The sequence below is a fragment of the Solea senegalensis genome, unplaced genomic scaffold (assembly GCF_019176455.1).
Source record: "Solea senegalensis isolate Sse05_10M unplaced genomic scaffold, IFAPA_SoseM_1 scf7180000015884, whole genome shotgun sequence".
Taxonomy (NCBI): Eukaryota; Metazoa; Chordata; class Actinopteri; order Pleuronectiformes; family Soleidae; genus Solea; species Solea senegalensis.
The window spans coordinates 1-20,057 of NW_025321494.1; the positions used below are offsets into that span (position 1 = coordinate 1).

Here is a 20,057-nt window from a genome sequence, read left to right on the forward strand (position 1 = left end):
AGATCTTAATCTGTCCTGAGACAGTTATGACGCCACGGTAGCTAGCGTCTCCACTAACATAGTAAGTAGTAACTATGTCGGTCGTTCACGTTAAGTAGCGACCGACATTAAGTGGAACGTGGGCCATTACAGACTCGTTGCCACGGCAACAGGGATTACCAGGGAGAAACTACCATTACATTACATGTCACTTAGCAGACGCATTTATCCAAAACGACTTACAGTGGAATTGAGTACAAATCAGCCAGGGGTGGAGTCGATGTGGGTCGACTCAGGGGTGGAGGGGTGTTCTTATCTCTTTGTGAGGACACACCATTGACATTATGCATCTCATAGACCCTTACCCTTAACCTAAACCCTTAACTTACTTCTAATCTGACCCCTAAAACCGGGTCTTAACCCTAAAAAAGCTCTTTAAAGATGTGGGGACCGGACCAAATGTCCTCACGAAGACATACATACATGTCCACGCACGCGCGCGCGCACACAGGCCTTTCATGAAACGCCTCTGGCTGCACGGACACCTGCGTGATTGTGGTCTGATGAGATCCGGTTCTGATGTGGTCCGTGTTTGTGTCTCACCTGTGGATCCGGACAGCGGCTCGTCCAGTCTGGTCAGGGAGCTGGACTTCTTGTTCTCCTGCAGCCTCCTCCGGACCTGCTCCTGGACTCTCCGGGCTCTGGCCGCCGGGTCCGGACTCGGACCGTCCGAGGGCAGCGCGTACGCGGTGCAGGAGGAGTTCGGCTGCAGGGCGGAGAGGAGACACGCGCTGTCCACGAGGACCACACTCATCCTCACACGAGAAGAAGGAGAAGAAGAAGAAGAAGAAGAGAACGTGGATCCTCGTGCCCTCTCCTCTCTGCTCTGTCTGTCCGTCCGTCTGTGGGCGGGGCTACAGGCTTGGGCAGCAGCCAATCAAAGGTCACCTGTTGTTTGTCTGTCAGGGTGACCAGGGGCGTTTCCAGGGAGTTTAGGGGCGGGACACAGTTTTAAAGGGTTGTTTCTAGAAATTACTTTTATGTAAAAGAGTTTTTTGTTGATTTAATATTTAATGTTATAATATTTATAATATAGTGGATAAGGTTATTATAGAGTTATAATATTGTTGATGTAATAAATATGATTATTTTATTAACTTTTAAAATGATTCACTATTTTAAGAAAAAGAAGACAGTGTGTGCTGTGTGTGTGTCTGTGTGTGTGTGTGTCTGCGTGTGTGTGTGCTGTGTGTGTGTGTGCTGTGTGTGTGTGTGTGTGTGTGTGTGTCTGCGTGTGTGTGTGTGTGTGTGTCTGCGTGTGTGTGTGCTGCGTGTGTGTGTGTGTGTCTGTGTGTTCTTACGTGTGTGTGTGCTGTGCTGTGTGTGTGTGTGTGTGTGTGTGTGTGTGTGTGTGTGTGTGTGTGTGTGTGTGTCAAAGATTGATGCAAGAGAACAAAAGTTTAAAGTCGTAAAACCTAAACAACAAGCTGAAAGACATGAGTCGCATGATCACACAGAGCAACAGTGTACCGAGTGGTTGCCTGGCAACAAAATCACAACCATACAAGGCTTCTGTTTTTAAAAGTGTTGAACTGAATCATGACAGTTCAGGGTTTGTGTGTGTGTGTGTGTGTGTGTGTGAGAGCGCCCCCTGCTGCTGAGATTTAATCACAGAAATGCAGTGAAATACAAAGTTGAAATGAACGAATTAACTCATTTTATTCTTCCACCATCAAACCTTTGCTGCCCTCTGCTGCTTAAAAAGCTTCAGTGACACACAAGTGACCAGGGTCTGGTCCATGACCTGTAACCACGGTAACAACAGTCACCGACAGAGCGTGTTGTGTCATGTAAAAGTGTTGTGTCATATTTGTTTATCACATTTAAATAGAACAAAAAACTAATAATACATTTTAAAAAATTGCAATATTACGAGAATGACGTGTTATTTATTTTTATATATTGTTTTAATATATTATTTTCAGATCGTGTGAAGTTTAATATTTAAACTCAATCACTAAACTAATCACTTGTGTTGTTCCTGCTGTAGAATAATCCCATAGATTATTCTTTTTTCCCATAGATTAAACTCATAAATGAAACTCACAAAAGAATCCCACAGATGATTGATAGACTAATCAGTCATCATCTAACCGCTTCATCCTCCACCAGAGGGTCACGGGGGGTGCTGTCCCAATCTCAGCTCCATCGGGCGATAGGCGGGGTACACCCTGGACAGTTCACCAGTCCATCGCAGGGCCACACACACAGATAGAGACAAACAACCATTCACTCTCACGGTCAATTTAGAGTGTCCAATTCAGCTAATCCTCACACGGCTTGTTTTTGGACTGTGGGAGGAAGCCGGAGAACCCGGAGAGAACCCACGCACACACGGGGGGAACATGCAAACTCCATGCAGAAAGGCCCTTGTTCCAACCGGGGCTCAAACCCAGGTCTTCTTGCTGCAAGGCAAGAGTGCTAACCACTAGACTAATCCCATAGGTTAATTCATAGATTAATCCCACAGATTAAACCCATAGATGAATCCCACAGATTAAATGTATAGACTAATCCCATAGATGAATCCAACAGATTAAACTCATAGATTAATCCCATAGGTTAATTTCATAGATTAATCCCGCAGATTAAATTTATAGACTAATCCCATAGATGAATCCAACAGATTAAACTCATAGATTAATCCCATATGTTAATTTCATAGATTAATCCCACAGATTACACTCATAGACTAATCCCATAGATAATCCAACAGATTAAACTCATAGATTAATTTCATAGATTAATCCCACAGATTAAACTCATCAACTAATCCCATAGACGAATCCAACAGATTAAACTCATAGATCAATTCCAGAGGTTAATTTCATAGATTAATCCCAGATTAAACTCAGACTAATCCCATAGATTAATCCCACATATTAAACATTTAGACTAATCCCATAGATGGATCCAACAGATTAAACTCAGAGATTAATCCCACAGATTAAACTCATAGATTAATCCCATAGGTTAATTTCATAGATTAATCCCACAGATCAAACTCATAGACTAATCCCATTGGTTAATTCATAGATTAATCTAACAGATTAAACTCATAGACTAATCCCATAGATGAATCTAAGAGATTAAATTTATAGATTAATCCCATCCTCGTCCCTGCTGTTGTAAGAAAAGACAAACACAGCAGGACTTTTATTTGGAAAAGACATTTAATCCCTTGATATTTGGGCAAACCAAAGTCTACAGGGGCAGAGAGGACAGAGGACAGAGGACTCATGAGCATCTGTTTGTTCTGGTTCCTGGTCCTGAGACCAGGTCTCAGGTGTGAGTCAGTGTGAGTGGACTCTGCCCCCTGCGTCCTCACCCTGTCACCCTCCAAACTCGTACCAGACACAGAGACACAGAGACACAGAGACGTTGTGGTCTTTTTACAGCCTTCATTATTTTTCGTTAGTAAAAATCGTTTCTCACTTTTATGTTTGAGATGTGAACGAGACAAAGGTTTAGTTTTCAAAGGTTACATTAGAATCAGATGAAAGGATGAATGAATGAATGAAGCAGTGACACATATTTGTAATGAGCTCATGAAAAACAAACAACAGCACACTCAGGTGGAGACACATCTGTCCACAGAGACACAAGGAAAAAAACGACATCACATTATCACGTCTTTATCTCACTGTTACACAGACGCCTGTACGCCACTCACACACACACACACACAGGAGCTGCTGGTCCTCTGCTGCCTCGTGTGGTCACGCTGTGTCACTGACGTTAATCTGAACGTTACATTTCAAACAGTGAAGAGACAAAAGAAGACATTTGTACTTTGATCTTGTGTGTGTGTGGTTTACAGACTTCAGTGAGATAAAGTCGTGATCATGTGACGCAGAGATCACGGACTGAGTCTTTAAAGTGAATAACATCATGTTTTCACTGAGTATGTGTGTGTGTCTGGTTCTCAGCAGCAGGGGGCGCTCACAGCGCCTCACACAACCACACATCTAAAAACCTCATCTGCCTCTTTTAGCAGAGCAACATGTCGTCATGACTTCTACCCAGGATTTTGACCAAGCTAAGCTAAGCTAAACTAATCACAATGGCGTCACTTTAAGCCTCATGAGGTGAGAGTGGTGTGGACCGGGTCATGTGACTGACGTGTGTGCTTCAGATGAACAGGAAGGAAACAGTCTAATGTCCATGCTCATGCAGTCATAAAGCACTGTTAATATTCATATATATATTTATATACAGTTCATACGTTCATAACAGTGACGTCATCAAAACATCAAAGAATAGAAGAACGAGGCGAAAACAAGTAAACAATAAACAGCTGATGGATCTCACACACACACACACACGGGTGAAAAACAAAGTTCCCATGTGAACGTGAGGAGATGATAAATCCTGCGACACCAGATCTACAAACTGTTAAAAATAATATTTGTACTTTTTAAAAGTTTTAATGTTTCCACTGATTTCACTTTAAAGGTTTACTTAAGTTAAGTGTGTCTGAAGAAGATAAAGACAGATTTTAGCCTTAAAAAAGCTACAACTCATAAAATGATTAGATCAGCTGAGTCTTTGAGAGGCTAAAACCTGTGTGTTCTCAGCAGCAGGGGGCGCTACCTCCCACAGCCACACAAACCTCAACTCTTCCAGGTCACCTGCAGCACCTTCAGGGTCCACCAGGGGGCTGCGGCTCACAGGTTTAAAGTGAGGCGACTGCGACAGAACCGAGGAGCAGGTTTGAAAAGAATCATAAAAAAAACAGAGAGGTTTTATACGTCGTCTTCTCCGCGAGTCGACGAAATCCAGCAAGCAGTAAATAAGAATGTAGGCGGAGAAAAGAGAGAGAGAGAGAGAGACAGACGGCAGAGTCGTCATCGTCCGTCCGTCCACCGTGATCTTTAGTAGACGGGGCTGTTACGGATCCCGCAGCACAAAACCATACTGAAGATCATCTCAAAGATCTGTGAGCACAACAAACATCCAGTTAGCACACGCCCACGTCACAGCACACGCCCACCTCACATGACACACGCCCACGTCACATGACTCATGCCCATGTCACAGGACATGCCCACATCACATGACACACCCAATAAAAAGTCGCAACATTTGGAGAAAAAGTCTAAAAGGATTAAGGTTTCATATCTCACCATGATTACAGCAACCACCAGGGCGGCGATACCGATCAGGTAGATCTTGTCCGAGAAGAGCTCCTCGATCCTCTGGTGGCAACTCTGTGAATTACAACAACATTCAAACAGGAAGTTAGATTCAAAACAACAACAACAACAAACACGTGACAAACATACATGTGACAACACATGTGACAAACATGACAAACACATGTGACGAACAAACATGTGCAACAAACGTGCAAACAAGCGTGACAAACATGTGACGAACACATGACAAACATGATCATGTATACATGTGACAAACATATGTGACAAACATATGTGACAAACATACGTGATGAACATACGTGATGAACACACGTGACAAACACATGTGATGAACGCACATAACAAACATGTGATGAACACACGCACGAACACACGCGTGACAAACATATGTGACACGACAGACATATGTAACAAACACGTGACAAACATGTGACAACAAACATGAACAAACGTGACAAACGTGACAAACATGTGACAAATATGCGAGAACACATGTGACAAACACGTGACAAACATGTGTACATGTACATATGTGACAAACATACATGAACATACGTGACAAACATGTGATGAACGCGACATGACAAAACATGTGATGAACATGAACAAACGTGACAAACGTGACGACAAACATATGTGACAACATGTGACACATGATAAACACCGGACAAACATACGCGACAAACACATGTGATGAACGACATGACAAACATGTGATGAACACACGTAATGAACACAACAAACATGTGACAAACACGTGACAAAACATATGTAACAAACACGTGACAAACATATGTAACAAAACACATGTGATGAACACACGTTACAAGCATATGTAACAAACACGCGATGAACACACGGATGAACACACGCAACATGTAATGAACACATGTGACAAACACACGTAATGAACACACGCGTGACAAACATATGTAACAAACACACGTGATGAACACACGTGACAAACATATGTAACAAACACACGCGGATGAACACACGTGACAAACATATGTAACAAACACGTGATGAACACACGTGACAAACATACATGATGAACACAGGTGACAAACACGTGATGAACACATGTGACAAACATACGTAATGAACACACGTGACAAACACTTGTGAACACGATGAACGGACAAACTTACGGTCTGGAGGTGGTTTTTGGGGCAGATGTCCGTTATTCCGAGTCTGTCAGTGATGCTGGTCAGAATGGCCGTTCCCTGACCTTTACCACAGCAGCTCAGCTGAAACACAACAACAGCAGCTTAGCTGAAACACAACAACAACAACAACAACAACAACAACAACAACAACAACAACAGCAGCACAGTGAACTTGTGTGTTCATGTCTTTGTTGTACAGAAATGACTGGATGCACAGGTTCGTACCGTCTCGTGGAACACCTTGAGCACAGTGGCAGCAGCTTGTTCCTTGTTCTTGTCCATGGAGAGACTGTCCGTCATTCCTTTGTCGTACACAGAATCGTAGAAGTTGATCATCTCCTTCGACACCTACAAGAAAACACAACGTGTCACACACACACACACACACTGCTGCCTGCCTCCATCACTAAGTTCAAATGATCTATTATGCCAATTCGATTGACCTCAGTCCTCAGACCTCACAAAGTGACCACAAAAGGCAGCATTTTTATTTAAAGAATAGAAGAAAACATGAATACAAGAACTGTGTGGCTGACGGAGGAGCACGTGTGTGATCATGTGATGATCACATGATGATCTGTGTTTAAAGGATTTTCACAAAGTTCTGAAAACACAAATAATTTCAGCCATGAATGAGAATTAATGTCTGAGTTTTGTTCTCACAGTGTCTTTGTGCATGAAGCCCCAGATCCCTGCAGCAACTTCACAGGCAAACAGGATGACGAGACAGGCGAAGAACTGCAGGACACGAGGGACACACGGGAGACAAAGGAGACATGTAATAAAGACATGTTACTAATGTAATAAAGACATGTTACTAATGTTATTAAAGACATGTTACGGATGTAATAAACAGATGTTACGGATGTAATAAACAGATGTTACTAATGTAATAAACACATGTTACTGATGTAATAAACAGATGTTACTAATGTAATAAAGACATGTTACTGATGTAATAAACACATGTTACTAATGTTATTAAAGACATATTAGTAATGTTATTAAAGACATGTTACTAATGTAATAGACATGTTACTGATGTAATAAACAGATTTTACTAATGTAAAAAATACATGTTACTAATGTTATTAAAGACATGTTACTGATGTAGTAAACACATGTTACTGATGTAATAAACACATGTTACTAATGTAGGAAACACATGTTACTGATGTAATAAACACATGTTACTAATGTAGTAAACACATGTTACTGATGTAATAAACACATGTTACTAATGTATTAAAGACATGTTACTGATGATGTTACTGATGTAATAAACACATGTTACTAATACATAAACACATGTTACTAATGTAGTAAACACATGTAATAAACACATGTTACTAATGTAATAAAGACATGCTACTAAAGTAAAACACATGTTACTATGTAATAAAAGCATGTTACTAATGTAATAAATGCATGTTACTAATGTTATTAAAGACATGTTACTAATTTAATATACAAATGTTACTGATGTAATAAACACATGTTACTAATTTAATAAACATTACTGATTAATAAACACATGTTACTGATGTAGTAAACACATGTTACTGATGTAATAAACACATGTTACTAATGTAGGAAACACATGTTACTGATGTAATAAACACATGTTACTAATGTAGTAAACACGTGTTACTGATGTAATAAACACATGTTACTAATGTAATAAAGACATGCTACTAAAGTAATAAACACATGTTACTATGTAATAAAAGCATGTTACTAATGTAATAAATGCATGTTACTAATGTTATTAAAGACATGTTACTAATTTAATATACAAATGTTACTGATGTAATAAACACATATTTACTAATTTAATAAACCGTTATGATGTAATAAACACATGTTACTAATGTAATAAACACATGTTACTGATGTAGTAAACATATGTTACTAATGTTATTAAAGACATGTTACTGATGTAATAACCACATGTTACTAATGTAATAAACACATGCTACTAATGTTATTAAAGACATGTTACTAATGTTATGAAAGACATGTTACTAATGTAATAAACACATGTTACTGATGTTATTAAAGATCTGATACTAATGTAATAAACACATGTTACTAATGCTACTAAAGGTTCTAGTTAAACTTCAGTCAGTTTAGTTTAGTAGTACAGTTTAATTTTCAGGGAAAGAAGTAACAAGTTTATTGTTTTTTTCTGGATTAAAGCTCCTACTTTTGGTTCCAGATCATGTGACATAACTTGTCTGACTTTAATCAGTGAGTTCTTGGTCTCCACTCTCTGGTGTTTGGGTCACATGATGATGTTATTGGTCTGAATATTCTGGACATAAAGCTGTGAACGTTAAACATACTAACATACGCTTCAGTGACCTCTGACCTCTGGTGTAAAAGTGAGGATGGTTGTGACTCACAGTTCCCAGCAGACACTGCGACTCCTGGATGGCACCATAACAACCAAGGAAACCGACGACCATCATCACTGCACCGACCGCAATCAGGATGTGAACACCTGAGAGAGAGATGGTGTGAGTATCCATGGCAACACACACACACACACACTTGTATAACCTGGGATTAACTTAAGTAGGGCTGTAACTAATAATAAATATTTGGTATTTTCAAACCAACAGAAACCTTCAGGCTAAGTTTCATAGTTCATCACAGACAGTGTAGTGGTAATATTATTGATATTATTGACAATATTGGTGAGTCCTGGAAACGTTACAGTTAAAAACCAGTGACTTCAGAACAGCTGAACTGTCCTTTAAGATGTTTGTCAAGTCATTTATGACCTCGAGTGGTGCTTTCACTCTCTCTCTCTTGCTTTACCTTCACTCTCTCTCTTGCTTTACCTTCACGCTCTCTCTCTTGCTTCTTCCTCTCTCTCTTGCCTTCCTTGCTCTCTCTCTTGCTTTACCTTCACTCCTCTCCTTCTCTCTTGCACTTTACCTTCGCTCCACCTGCCTCTCCTGTTTGCTTTACCTTCACTCTCTCTTGCTACCTTCCGGCTCTCTCTTGCTGTGCTCTCTCTTGCTTACCTTCACGCTCTCTCTCTTGCTTTACCTTCACTCTCCTTCTCTCTTGCTTTACCTTGCTCTCTCTTGCTTTGCCTTCACTCTCTCTCTCTCTCTTGCTTTACCTTCACTCTCTCTCTTGCCTTCACTCTCCTTCTCTCTTGCCTGTAGCTCTCCTCTCTTGCTATCATAACTCTCTCTCTCTTGGCATACCTTCCGCTCTCTCTCTTGCTTACCTTCACTCTCTCTCCTCTTGCTTCCACCTTCACTCTCTCTCTCTTGCTTTACCTTCCTCTCTCTCTTACTTTGCCCTTCCGCGCTCTCTCTCTTGCTTCCTGCCTTCACTCTCTCCCTCTCTCTCTTGCCCAACCTTCCCTGCTCCCTCTCTCTTGCTTTACCTTCCTCTCTCTCTCTCTTGCCCCTTCACTCTCTCTCTCTTGCCCCCCACCTTCCTCTCTCTCTCTTGCTGCCTTCTCTCTCTCTCTTGCTTTACCTTCTCTCTCTCTTGCTTTACCTTCACTCCTTGCCTCTCTCTTGCCCCACCTTCACTCTCCCTCTCTCTCTCCTGCTTCCTTCACTCTCCCTCTCTCTTGCTTTACCTTCACTCTCCGCTCTCTTGCTTTATCTTCCTCTCCCTCTGCAGCTTTGCACAGCCCCACCACTCTCCTCTCTCTCTCTGCTTTGTGCTCTCCCCTCTCTTACTTTACCTTCCACTCCTCCCGCTCTCTTGCTTTATCTTCACTCTCCCTCTAGGTAGCTGCAGCCTCTGCCTCTCTCCTCTGCTTTACCTTCACTCTCTCTACCTCTCTTGCTTTATCTTCACTCTCCCTCTCTCTTGCTTTACCTTCACTCTCCCTCTCTCTCTCTCTGCTTTACCTTCACTCTCCCTCTCTAATAAAACAGTACACACACATTTATGTTAGTAATGCTATCCTTCTCAGGACTCTAACCATGACCAGTTCATGACTAACACTAACCTTAATCTTAACCAGGTTACCAGGTAACCAAGCTGACTTTACTACGACTTTGCTGTTTTTGATGGAAATGATTCACAAAATAAAAGAGTGAAGACTTCATTAATGTTTGGAAAATAGTTCACATTTAAAAATGAGTCTAAATAACTTGTTCATGGTGATTCAGTTACACACACACACAGGAGCCAGTTGTTTTCCTCATGTGTTCATCAGGTGGAACTTCCCTATGAACTGATGAAGTTGACGTAACAATGAAGCCTATGTAATTAAGTCCGACCATTGTTTATGAGACAAAGGCTTCCTGTTGTTGTTGGACTTTATCATTTAAACTAATGTTACATTGTGACAGAACCATGACAACCATAATAACGATGACTTCTTAAACTTTTACCACAATATGACTCAAAACACCTGAATCATAAAATAGCAGAAATGTTTCAAAGTGTTTTTGAAAAAATAAAACATGTCATGAGTGCACTGCCAACAGGTAGCGCTGTGTGGACTGAGCCGTGCTAACGCTATGACTCCTCTGTGAACACACGTTTAACTCTGTTTCCTTTAATCTACAGTGGGACATTGTTGCTCTTCAGTGACGACACTCTCTGACCAATCAGAGGCCGGCAGTGTGATGATGTCACAGTTTATTATCAGCTCAGCTGGGAGGACATTTTGTCTTCAGCATGTTTGTTTTGTGTGTCACGTTTTTGTCATTTCCTGTTTTATTTTGGTGAGGGTTTAGGGTTTCCTGTTGGTCTGCATTTCGTCCACCTTGTCCTCGTCTCGTCTGATCTAGTTTTGGTTTCTAGTTTCTAGGTTTGTTTTTCTTTGCCTTTTTTTGTTCATGTTTTATAATAAATAAAGCCTCATTTTGATTTCAATGGTACTAATCCTGACACTGGTCCACACAAACTGAACAGACTTTTTGAGGATTAAGAGCTGTTTTTAGGGTTAGAGGCTAGAGACTGTCTCATGTCTTTGAATGTCCTCACAAGGAATGTAAAACCAGCATCTGTGTGTGTGATAGATTTACAGTATTAAATCATAATGTTTCTGTGACAGTCAGACAGAGAGAGAGAGAGAGACAGACAGACAGACAGACAGAGATGATACTGAAGTTTCAAAAACAAAGATGGAGGGAAAACAGTGAGACAGAGCGACTGGAACACTAACCACAACCAGATGGAGGAGAAACAGACGGTGGAAAGAAAGAGAGGAAAGGAAAACTTTGAGGAGGAGGAGGGGTGGAGCCAGGGAGGAGGGGGAGGAGGAGGAGGAAGAGGGGGATGGGCGACTGGTGAGGAATGTTTTCCTGTGCTGGTCTTTTTCTCCTGGTGTTGAGAATGAGAGTCTTTGTGTGGATCACTGACAGAAACACACTTCCACCATAACCTCACAGCAACACTGCAGTACCTGTGCCAGGCCTGTAAGTGGCGCTGTGCACTGTCATCAATTCACCTTTCACCTCAAAGAGCGGCATTTTAATGTTTGAAATGCTGCTGTGAGGAGTGTGAACGAGATACGTACTGATGTAGAAGTATATAACAGTATATAACACTGTATAACAGTATATAACAGTATATAACATTAAATAACAGTATATAACATTATATAACAGTATATAACAGTATATAACACTGTATAACAGTATATAACAGTATATAACATTAAATAACAGTATATAACATTATATAACAGTATATAACAGTGTATAACATTATATAATAGTATATAACATTGTAAAACAGTATATAACAGTGTATAACAGTATATAACATTATATAACAGTGTATAACATTGTAAAACAGTATATAACAGTATATAACATTATATAACAGTGTATAACAGTATATAACATTATATAACAGTGCATAACATTATATAACAGTATATAACATTATTTAACAGTGTATAACATTATATAACAGTATATAACAGTGTATAACATTATATAACAGTATATAACATTGTAAAACAGTATATAACAGTGTATAACAGTATATAACATTATATAACAGTGTATAACATTATATAACAGTGTATAACATTATATAACAGTATATAACATTATTTAACAGTGTATAACAGTATATAACATTATATAACAGTGTATAACAGTATATATCAGTGTATAACAATATATAACAGTATATAACATTAAATAACAGTATATAACATTATATAACAGTGTATAACATTATATAACAGTATATAACATTATATAACAGTATATAACAGTGTATAACAGTATATAACATTATATACAGTGTATAACAGTATATAATATTATATAACAGTGTATACATTATATAACAGTATATAACATTATTTAACGTATACAGTATATAACATTATATAACAGTGTATAACAGTATATCAGTGTATAACAATATATAACAGTATATAACATTATAAAACAGTGTATAACATTATATAACAGTATATAACATTATATAACAGTGTATAACAGTATATAACATTATATAACAGTAAATAACATTATATAACAGTGTATAACAGTATATAACATTATAGAACAGTGTATAACAGTAAATAACAGTGTATAACATCATATAACATTATATAACAGTATATAACGGTATATAACAGTGTAAAACATTACATAACAGTATATAACATTACATAACTGTATATAACAGTGTATAACATTATATAACAGTATATAACATTGTATAACATTACATAACAATATATAACGTTATATACCAGTATATAACATTAAATAACAGTGTATAACAGTATATAACAGTGTATAACATTATATAACAGTATATAACATTATATAACAGTGTTTAACAGTATATAACAGAGTATAACAGTATATATCAGTGTATAACAATATATAACAGTATATAACATTATAAAACAGTGTATAACATTATATAACAGTATATAACAGTGTATAACATTATATAACAGTATATAACATTATATAACAGTGTATAACAGTAAATAACAGTGTATAACATCATATAACAGTATATAACATTATGTAACAGTGTATAACAGCATATAAGAGTGTATAACAGTATATAACATTATATAACAGTATATAACAGTGTAAAACAGTATATTACATTATATAACTGTATATAACAGTGTATAACATTACATAACGGTATATAACATTATATAACAGTATATAACAGTGTATAACATTGCATAACATTACATAACAATATATATCATTATATACCAGGATATAACATTATATACCAGTATATAACATTATATAACAGTATATAATATTACATAACAGTGTATAACATTATATTACAGTATATAACAGTGTAAAACAGTTACGTACTAACCCTAACCCGTATAACATTACATAACAATATATAACATTATATACCAGTATATAACATTATATAACAGTATATAATATTACATAACAGTATATAACAGTGTATAACATTATATAACATTATATATCAGTATATAACAGTGTATAACATTACATAACAGTATATAACATTATATAACATTACATAACAGTATATGACATTACATAACAGTGTATAACATTATATACCAGTATATAACATTACATAACAGCATATAACAGTATATAACATTATATACCAGTATATAACAGTGTATAACAGTGTATAACATTATATAACAGTGTACAACATTATATAACAGTATATGACATTATATAACGGCATATAACAGTATAAAACAGTATATAACAGTGAATAACATTATATAACAGTATATAACAGCATATAACAGTATATAACAGTGTATTACATTACATGTGTATAACAGTATATAACATTATATAACAGTGTATAACAGTATATAACATTATATAACAGTATATAACAGCATATAAGAGTATATAACATTATATAACAGTATATAACATTATATAACAGTATATAACAGCATATAACAGTGTATAACATTATATAAGAGCATATAACAGTATATAACAGTACATAACAATATATAACAGTGTATAACGTTATATAACAGCATATAACAGTATATAACATTATATAACGGTCTATAACAGTATATAACAGCATATAACAGTATATAACATATAACAGCATATAAAAGTGTATAACAGTGTATAACATTATATAACATATAACAGCATATAACAGTGTATAACAGTATATAACAGTATATAACATTATATAACAGCATATAACAGTATATAACATTATAAAACAGTGTATAACAGCATATAACAGTATATAACAGTATATAGCATTGTATAACAGCATATGTGTGGATGAGTTACGTACTGATGTAGAAGGTGCTGGGAGCTTGAGCTCCTTCAAACTCCAGCTCCAGCAGGTTGCTCGTCTTGGGGTCATGTCTCAACCACAGGGCCACGCCCAGGATCACGCCCCCTGTCAGCTGCCACACACACACAAGAACATTATTTCAGTGCATTTTCAACAAAGATGACTTCATTAAACTCCTTTTAATGCTTTTAGTTTTTTATTAATTTAAACAGTTTGTGAATATTTTTGAGATTATATTTTTACACATTTTCTGACATTTCTTGGAAATGATTCCTCAGGTAAATAAGTGGTTATGAAAACACACGTAAACCAGGGTATCGGCAGGTTCCTGGTCCCACACAACTGATGTGGTCCTGGTCCCAGGACTGATGAGGACGTGACAGTGGGACACAGACAGTGAGTTGTCCTCTGGTGTTCAGTCAAACATCCAAACAAAGAAAATGTGAATTAAAATGAGCTGAAGATTCAAAACAACTGCTCTTTTTCCAAGTGAGGGTCATTCCAGAGCTGAGGCCAGCTGCTGCCTAGCAACCACCACAACACACACACACACACACACACACTGAGATGCATGAAATGTAAAGGGTTAGTCAGTGAAGTTTTTTTTAATGACACAGCGCCCCCTGAGGTTTGAGTTTGTCCCTTTAAGGAGACAAGTGTTGCTGTTTTAGTGTTGCTGTTTAAGTGTTGTTGTTTTAGTGTTACTGTTTAAGTGTTGTTGTTTAAGTGTTGCTGTTTAAGTGTTACTGTTTAAGTTGTTGTTGTTTAAGTGTTGTTGTTTTGTTGTTGTTTTAGTTTGTTGCTGTTTAAGTGTGTTGCTGTTTGTTTTTGCTGTTTCGTGTTGTTGTTTTAAGTGTTGCTGTTTAAGTGCGTTGCTGTTTAAGTGTTGTTGTTTAAGTGTTTTTTTGTTGTTTTAGTGTTGTTTAAGTGTTGCTGTTTGTGTTTTGTTTAAGTGTTTATGTTGTGTTTAAGTGTTGCTGTTTAAGTGTTGCTGTTGTTTAAGTGTTGTTGCTGTTTAAGTGTTGTTGTTTATTTGCTTTTTGTTGTTGTTTAAGTGTTGTTGTTTTATGTTGCTGTTTTAGTGTTTGCTGTTTTAGTGTTGTTGTTTAAGTGTGTTGTTTTAGTGTTTTTATTGTTTTGTGTTTGTGTTGTGTTTAAGTGTTGCTGTTTTTGTTTTAGTGTTGTTTGTTTAGTGTTTTGTTGCTGTTTAGTGTTGTTGTTTTAGTGTCACTGTTTTAGTGTTGTGCTTATGTTGCTGTTTGTTTAAGTGTTGTTGTTTAAGTGTTGTTGTTTAAGTGTTGTTGTTTAAGGTGTTGCTGTTTAAGTGTTGCTGTTTAAGCTGTTACTGTTTATGTTGTTTACTGTTTTAAGTGTTGTTGTTTATTTGTTGTTTAAGTGTTGCTGTTTTAAGTTGTTGTTTAAGTGTTGCTGTTTGTTTTGTTGTTTGTTGTTTTGTTGTTTAAGTGTTTGCTGTTTTGTTGCTGTTTAAAAGTGTTGTTGTTTAAGTTGTTAAGTTTTGTTGCTGCTGTTTATTGTTGCTGTTTAGTGTTGCTGTTTAAATGTTGCTGTTTAAGTGTTGTTGTTGTGTTGTTGTTTAAGTGTTGTTGTTTAAGTGTTGTTGTTTAATTTGCTGTTTTAGTGTTGTTGTATTTAAGTGTTGTTGTTTAAGTGTTGTTGTTTTGTTTAAGTGTTGTTGGGGCCGAGATGTCTACTGTAATCCACTATTCTATTGTTCTCCATGGGTAAGGCCTATATGCAGTTTCAAAAGCCTGATTTGAGTTTTCAACAAAGTCTCAGTCCACCATTTGGGACATTCTTGGTTTTACGACTGGTCAGCATTCCATAGGGTCAGTGAATCTCATTGGCCGTTCTCTGTTTTATGGCCTTGCCCCTGAAAACACTATAAAACCAGAGGACAGACGTTTCTCGCTCACTTCCATTTTTCTTTCTCTTCCTATTTTTGCTCTTTGTGTTTTTCTTCTTGTTCCTCTCCTTCGGGGGCAAAACGTGTTATCAGCTCACAGTAAGAGGCAAGGGTTCTGGGCAGGGTTAGGTTAAGGTTCTGTGTTTTATAAACTTTCCTTTGTGTTGAACGTGTTAGATTGCGCACCCACACGTTCGTATGGATTTGTTTACTATTGTTAACTGTTTGTATTTGTTTACACGTTATTAATTCCCTTCGCTGAAAGTAGAGCTCACCGCTCACCCTGCAGTGACGTGTCTTCTCCCGCTGTGAGCGCGTAGACAGATCACGTGGTGAGAGAATGTCGGCATGAACGTTAAGATTCACAGACTGGCCTGGCTTTGCCTGTGTCAAGTCTGTGTGGTTTAAACTGACATAAACTCTCACGTACGCGATCCTTTTGTTTCATTCACTGAACACACTGTGCTTTGAAACACACTTTTGGTCTGCCGCTATTCAAGCACGATTCTCACTCACTCTCTTTCTCACTCACTCACTCTCTCTTTTTCATTCTTGAACGAGAGTCTCCTCATAGGCGCCATCTTGTGTCGAACACGTGTCTCTGCAGCCATGCTATCACATGTTCGACCCAAGATCTGCGGCCTCGTGTTAATGTGTTTCTGGCGCCATCTTTGGTGGAAGCGTGCGTCTACAGTCACTGCTACTGCGCATGCCTTCTCCACTTTGGTGTCGGAAGTGGGAGTGGCTTTGCTCGGCCAACCGCGTCACTCCCATGTCTTATCTTTGTCTCATGTTACACTCACACACACACACACACACACATATTGGTGTTTATGTTGTATATAGCCTGTGTTGTTGTAGCTTAGCAAGTGATATTTGTTGATTCAACCAATAGATTTTCGTTCTACATTAATGTTCACTTTTAGTGAACATGATTGTTTAATTGATTTCAATGTTTGATTTAATAAATTGTTACTTTTATTAACCTGAAGGAATGCTCTGTGTCTTTTGTACATGAATACAGTGACAAATGGGGGTTGAGAGGGTCTGTGCTCGGATTCATACCTTCAATACTGTTAAACTGGGATATCTTTGATATCATAGTCAATTACAGTTATTATTTAAGACTGATTTTAAAGGCATAGATTGATTGTCTTTTCCCTGTTTACAGGGTGGTGCGCCGTTCTAGAATTAATTGACATTTAATTAATTTTCCAAAATATTTAATTAAATATTTCATTACTTTATCTTTTATTGCTTTATTTTTATCAATCAAATTATTGCCACTATAGTTGATCCCCAACATATGGTTGCCACGTGTGAGTATTTGACTCAACTTTTTATAAGAAATGAATTATTCCATAATTAATCAATTATTAATATTTTAAATTCATAACCAACCACGCTCCTAATCCCAACACTGTTTAAGTGTTGCTGTTTAAGAACAGGACTGAGTGTAGTCCGTGGTGTTGTCTCTGTGTCCTGGGTCTATTTCTGCCTCAGTCAGTGGACACAGGCTTTTTGGGCATGCTGGGGGGGATGGGGGGTCCACAGAGAGTGTTACCCCTCCCCCGTCCTGTCCCGCACAGCCTCTTAACCCTCAGTGTCCCACGCTGATTTATAGAAACAGGAGGCGTACATTTTAAAAGTGCGTCCTCCTGTGTGTGTGTGTGTGTGTGTGTGGGGGTCATGTGATGTGTCTTTTTGGACAGACGGACTCTGAATACAGACTGAAGACAGCTGTCTTAAAGATACACATGTAGCGCGCCCCCTGCTGTGAAGCTGTCGCAGGATCAGCTGACCGTGACTTGGAAGGGTTAAAAAAAAAACCTAAACCACCGTTTAACTTGTGAGTCATGTGACCATACCCGAGATCACACACACATACACACACCGCTGATGTCAGTGAAGTGAGTTCTGCTGAAAACCACCACAGTCCCAGACCTGGACCTGGACCCTGACCAGGTCCAGCTGATACGTGACGAGTCAACAATGAAGTGAAAAAGAGTTAAAATGGTGGAAACATGGATCAGATGTGAGTGTGGAGATTTTGTGATTCACTTTCACCAGTGAGGTGATGACTCCGCCCACACAGAGGAGGAGCCATGAAATCATGGAAAACAAATCAAACTGTGTTCCGACTGAAGCTGACAATAACAACTTCCTGTTTACACACACGCACACACACACACATGCATTTGTCCAACATCAAAAGTGTGGACATTTTACACAGATTGTTGTTGGGAGGGGCTGTATGCCACACCCCTTTTATACACACACACACACAACTAGATTTCCATAAGTGTGAGTGTATCCGTTGCTATGGCGACCCCTGTGCTCTGCGGTGCCTGCTTAAATTCCGCCCTCTTTTCTGTCAAGAACTTTCCATGATTTTAGCTCTTTATTAGATTTCAGACAAAAACAACTAGTGATTGTGTTCATAATCCATTCATCCATTAGTTTGTTTGTCAAACCTAGAAATGATGATGTTCTAAAAATGATTTCTTTGTTTTATGGAGAAAAGAAATCAGAAAATATTAACATTTAGGAAGCTGATTTAAATGATTAAAATTCAACACATGGGAAGGTCACACGTTCACAACGCAGTGTGACTGACTGTTGTGAACGTGTGACTGACTGTTGTGAACATGTGACTGTTGTGAACGTGTGACTGAGTTGTGAACATGTGGCTGGGTTGTGAACGTGTGACTGTGTTGTGAACGTGTAACTGAGTTGAGAACGTGTGACCGACTGTTGTGAATGTGTGACTGTGTTGTGAATGTGTGACTGTTGTAAGCGTGTGCAACTGTGTTGTGAGCGTGTGACTGTGTTGTGAACATTTGACTGACTGTTGTGGCGATGTGACTGTGTTGTGAAAGTGACTGACTGTTGTGAATGTGTGACTGAGTTCTGGGCGTGTGACTGTGTTATGAATGTGTGACTGTTGTGAACATGTGACTTGTGAGCGTGTGACTGTGCTGTGAACATGTGACTGACTGTTGTGAAGCGTGTGATTATACTGAAAATGTGACTGACTGTTGCTGGAAACTGTTGTGAGCGATGTGACTATGTTGTGAATGTGTGACTGACTGATTTGTGAGCGTGTGCCTATGTTGTGAATGTGACTAACTGTTGTGAGCGTGTGACTATATTTGTGAAAGTGTGACTAAGTTGTGAGCGTGTGACTGGGTGTGAGCGTGTGACTGAGTTGTGAGCGATCAGACTGTTGTGAGCGATGTGACCCACTGTTGTGAGCGTGTGACTATATTTGTGAGCGTGTGACTGACTGTTGTGAGCGATGTGACCTGTTTGCGGTGCCCTGTGTATGTGTGAATGACTGTTGTGAGCGATGTGCGACTGGGTGTGAGCGTGTGACTGTGTTGTGAACAGGTGACTGAATTGTGAATGTGTGACTGAGTTGTGAACGTGTGACTGAGTTGTGAAAGTCTGACTGACTGTTGCGAATGTGTGACTGTGTTGTGAACGTATGACTGTGTTGTG

The 20,057-nt window shown here is 38.3% G+C and overlaps 1 protein-coding gene across 1 annotated transcript; it reads right to left on the minus strand.

Moving 5' to 3' along the window:
- Positions 1–3,193: 3,193 nt before the first annotated feature.
- LOC122762635 (CD81 antigen-like) lies at positions 3,194–17,167 on the minus strand. Its single transcript, XM_044017822.1, has 8 exons — positions 17,093–17,167; positions 14,630–14,762; positions 8,773–8,870; positions 7,031–7,105; positions 6,593–6,715; positions 6,350–6,448; positions 5,166–5,249; positions 3,194–4,976 (listed from the first exon to the last, which is right to left on the minus strand). Exons 1-8 carry the CDS (start codon positions 17,165–17,167, stop codon positions 4,914–4,916), a joined length of 750 nt encoding a protein of 249 aa, XP_043873757.1. The 3' UTR covers positions 3,194–4,913.
- Positions 17,168–20,057: the final 2,890 nt, after the last annotated feature.